At 39.8% G+C, this 4,359-nt stretch overlaps 1 protein-coding gene across 3 annotated transcripts; it reads right to left on the reverse strand.

The window, feature by feature from the left end:
* Positions 1-429: 429 nt before the first annotated feature.
* On the reverse strand, positions 430-2,610 carry LOC106565035 (cytochrome c oxidase subunit 6C-1). 3 transcript variants are annotated; one of them, XM_014131620.2, is made up of 5 exons: positions 2,311-2,506; positions 1,531-1,644; positions 1,302-1,416; positions 954-1,085; positions 430-531 (listed from the first exon to the last, which is right to left on the reverse strand). In XM_014131620.2, exons 3-4 carry the CDS (start codon positions 1,404-1,406, stop codon positions 960-962), a joined length of 231 nt encoding a protein of 76 aa, XP_013987095.1. In that variant the 5' UTR covers positions 1,407-1,416; positions 1,531-1,644; positions 2,311-2,506; the 3' UTR covers positions 430-531; positions 954-959. The 3 variants fall into 3 exon arrangements, with proteins under 3 accessions (XP_013987095.1, XP_013987094.1, XP_013987096.1); XM_014131619.2 differs by lacking the exon at positions 1,531-1,644 and having other exon boundaries at positions 2,311-2,610; XM_014131621.2 differs by lacking the exon at positions 1,531-1,644 and having other exon boundaries at positions 2,348-2,504.
* Between the last annotated feature and the right edge of the window lie 1,749 nt (positions 2,611-4,359).

The following is a 4,359-nucleotide window of genomic DNA, read 5'->3' on the forward strand; positions in this document are numbered from 1 at the left end:
CACATTATCGCATGACTACAAGTTTAACTTCGTTCTCAATGTTTGTGAATAAAGGTGTTCCCACCAGCATTTCTCACATAATTGTTTTTACCCAACACAAAAACATCCCACCATGTCAAACAATCAAATTCTGTTGCCATTTATAAAATTGAAAGTTCTAGTTTCCATCACAGCTGTCATGATTTTTTTATTATGGTACAACTTTACTCGCATGACTTCAACTGAAGTGTATTTTGATTTATGCCGATTCGGTTGCTAAAAAATGTTTTGCTCAATCTTTCTGATTGCATCGGTTTGGTTCGTAAATGGTTTCCGTTGCAAGACGTAATGAATACACTCCCGGTATTCTTTGGGAATGAAAGCATTCTTAATCAAAAATGTTTTAAAACAGTTTATCACAATAACAGATTAATCATAATGAGGCACTGGCACGCATAGAGAATCATTTATTCTTGAGAACATAACCGCAGTGTTTGATGAGTAAATCACAGAGCTGGAACATCAGACCAGGAATGCACAATGGGACACCAGCTGTAATAGAGAAAGGGAAATAACACATTGCAGAATTGCAGCTATAACATTGACAAATTATTATAAAACCCATCCACTCATGGTCCAAGAGGATTGCAGCATTCTTTTATCCTCCTTGTTAAGGTTAGCACCAAAAAAACTTGGCTCAACAAATCAGTGAGACCTTGTTTAGCAAATTCAAGGGCTTGTTCAGTAGGCAACAATGTTCTGAAACATTTTAGAAACATTTGCACTCTTACAGGACAAGTTGAACATTTTGACAAATGTTCTGATTTGTGCCTACAGAACACAACCGAGGTGTGCCAATGTGGGGCTGGCTGGGACAAAAGCCTGCACCCACTGCAGCTCTCCAGGACAAGGAGTGAAGAACACTGGCCTAATAGATAGATAAAATGATGCCTCATTGGTTGCAAAATACTCACAGGGGTTTATTTGCCAGTTGGCCTGACACTTTCAAAAACACCAGCTTCCCTCATGTTGTTGAACTCCTTTGTGGTGTCATATTGTTTGTAGAAATCGGCATAGGCCTGTTTCCTGGGCTCTGTTACACCGTACTGAGAAGACAAAATTACATCAGAAGGAAGTATTTACTTATGAATACAAAAACATGCCCGTTGCTGACGATATCCATTCAATGTGATAAAGTCCATGATGGACTTTAACCATTCCATACTTCTCTCACCAGGGCTTTTCCTACATAGAAAATGTTAAGGTGGCCGCCTTGCTGAAATCCTGGGACGCCTAAAACAAAAACAAGATTGTCAGCTGACCTTGAAAGCTGCTGCAGCCACCAATGACAGAGCGAAGGCAATGGGCAAATGGAACCGCAGACGCTTCCCAAGGAGTCCTCGCATTGCAGGCTTAGCCAGAGTCATTGTGGAATTCCTGGAATGTTCAGAAGAGAAATGGCACATAATTTACTTGGGTTGAAGTACAACAATGCTGCTTTCAGAAATGTCCTTATGTCAAGAAATATATTGGTTGTACTTATGATCGTACTTAGGTTGATTGTAATGAATTTGCTGTGTGGTGAAGTTTAATCAGGCATTTAGCTGTGTGACCAACATCCAAGTCACATTTGGATCAATCCCAAGTGGTAGCTAGCAGATTCCCCTTCAAAAGAAAGGACACCAATCGGATTGGCAATTCAGAAAAACATGGTTGAATATCTCCATCTGGTGATGCTATTGACATTGGCCAATGTGATCCATATATGATCCATATATATTACATGTAAAATGCCTCTATTTAGAAATAGCCCCTTAGAAAATGTATGGTTAGCTATATCAGTCTAGCCAATGTGTGTGCTGGTACAGAATCAAGTGCTACCTTCGTTAACTACTGGCAGCTAGTTATGCCAATGTTTACCTACCTACCTACCTACCTACTTACTTACCTTAGCGTGACATTTTCTGAGAACCATTAAAACTATCAATGTCATGACTTATGTAAAATGTAATGCTAACAAGCTCCTTAGCTTAGCTAGCTAACGTAGGTGTCGGCCGCTAATTTTAGTAAAGAAAAGAATGTCAACATAATTAACTAAATGTTAGCTGCAATTGGCTAGATATATATATCTGTGTATTCTGCCAGTAAAAGTACTACACCAACAACTGAAACATTGAAAAGAGAACCTATCGAGAGGTTAGCAAACTTAGCAACAAACTAACGGGTAATGTCGACAATTACAAATTTACCATGTAATGGAGAGAATCATAACATTTAAACAACTTTAAGTATATATTGTCTGTACATGTTTCACATTTACTAAATACTTACAAGCACTCACGACCTTCACCAAAATGTGTTAACGCACCTCTGATGCGTTGATCTTTCGGATTTATGAGGATGGAATATTTATTCTTCTTTAAATTTGTATTGGCGGATCGCAACCAACTGAAAGGCGCATACACCGCCACTTACTGTACTGGAGGTCGGTCGGTCGGCTTCCCTATTCATATTCATATATATGGTAGTGAGAGGAAGCCCATGGGCAGTGGGAGAAGATGGATTTTGGCCTAGATTCTGCAAATTTTGTCATTGATGAAACATTTGATCTCAATACAGTTTCCGTTCTCTAAATAGATATATGCAGATGTATGCTAGAACGGGCCAATAGGATCTTGCTAACTCGTGCTTGGCTCTGCCCACCTCCTTGCTTGTTCTGCCCACTATGACTAATCTGTTCCCATTGGAAACGACAGGCTGTGGTCTATCTTGGTTTAGTTATGAAACTCTTTGACGTTGTGGCACAAAAGGAAAGGGAAAGGGACGGGTGATGTAAGGAATTGGTCTTGCGAAGGGACAATCTTGGTTTTTACGAGATACATTAATGGAAACAAAAATGAGCTTTTTTGGTCTTAATTTAAAGGTTAGGGTTAGGCATATGGTTAGCAGTGTGGTTAAGTTTAGGGTTAAGGTTAGGTTTAAAATCAAATTTTAAGAAGATTGTAGAAATATGCAGGGTATATGACTTTGTGGCTGTGGTAACTAGTGAAGACCGACAATCTTGCAGAAGGAATACTACGGGAAAAACCCAGGACTCGAGAAATATCCATCGATAGAAGTATCAGCGCACAAGAATGATCATCAGAGATGCCCTAGTGATTCCTACTTATATTCTTTATGGTGCAATAAACTAACATAACATTTAAAAAAAAAAACATGAAATATATCAGTATACCTGATGATGTCATTGCTGACGTTTTTTACTGGCATCAATGACTCATGGTGTATAGACCATAGAGGTATAATGTTAATTGGAGACTATGTCCAAGATCCGACCTTGTTTTCAAGGTAATCTACTCATATTTGCATAGGTCGATTCATGGACCTTCTAAATCCGGGTTTCATCTTGTTTATACCGTCCAACATCCCATGCGCACTAGCACTCGGTGCACACAGCGAGCTGCACGAGCAGCTATGTAATCATCACGTCATCCCAAAACATGTCAGATATTGGATTAATATATAATGTTAATATCGTCAGTGTGAGTGATGAAAAAAAATGTGTGGCCTCAGCGACAATTATTTAAATATTTCAATGGATGTTTGGTGGACAAAGCTGATGACTAAAGTGTCTTATTAGGAATTTTAAAATCTGACTTCTCTATGTGACCGTTTATGGAAATTGAAGCAAAACTGTAAGTGCTTCTAGACTGGAACCTGGCCCCTTGGTATAGACCAGGCCCCCAGTGTCTGGTCTGGAGAGTGAAATCATGAGCTCTTGCTGGTCGGCTACTGCGTAGCAACCTAGCGGTGCTAAAAGCCCTGTTCTGCCCTAGAAAGTATATGTAAATTACAATCGTCAGAAATTCCAAGCCCCCAAAAATGACACGCATTTTGGGCAATTAAAGAAATAATTATGATCAAGTTCGATCCACACGGTGAATCATTTTAAAATTCGCTACAAATCGAGATATTTAAAAAAAATAGTGAAACATTCTGGCTACTACATTTAGTCACACAGGACCACGTGCTGACACACACCAATCACGGGCTTGCGCCCCCATGCACGCTTTTTGCACGTGTCGCTCAGGCAGGATGAAAATAACTACATCGACCATCATCCTTTGCTAGTTACGGCCACTTTCACCATGATCCTTAGTGATTTTTTGGTGCCATTCAATTCCATTCAGCAATATGGCACGCTTCAAATTCAAATACTTCCTGCATCATGCCCCATCAGCGCTGTCATTAACTACTGGTCCCGTGTGGCTCAGTTGGTAGAGCATGGTGTTTGCAACACCAGGGTTGTGGGTTCAATTCCCACGGGGGACCAGTATGGGGGAAAAAATGTCTTAAATGTATCTATTCACTACTGTAAGT

This window comes from Salmo salar, chromosome ssa12 (assembly GCF_905237065.1).
Source record: "Salmo salar chromosome ssa12, Ssal_v3.1, whole genome shotgun sequence".
Taxonomy (NCBI): Eukaryota; Metazoa; Chordata; class Actinopteri; order Salmoniformes; family Salmonidae; genus Salmo; species Salmo salar.

What these genes read in the sequence shown, in the direction of transcription:
- LOC106565035 (XM_014131619.2), bottom strand. Translation starts at nt 1,406, where the DNA reads ATGACTCTGGCTAAGCCTGCAATGCGAGGACTCCTTGGGAAGCGTCTG. An exon ending in TGGCTGCAGCAGCTTTCAAG is followed by an intron (nt 1,086 to 1,301) that starts GTCAGCTGACAA and finishes TTGTCTTCTCAG; the next exon opens with TACGGTGTAACAGAGCCCAG.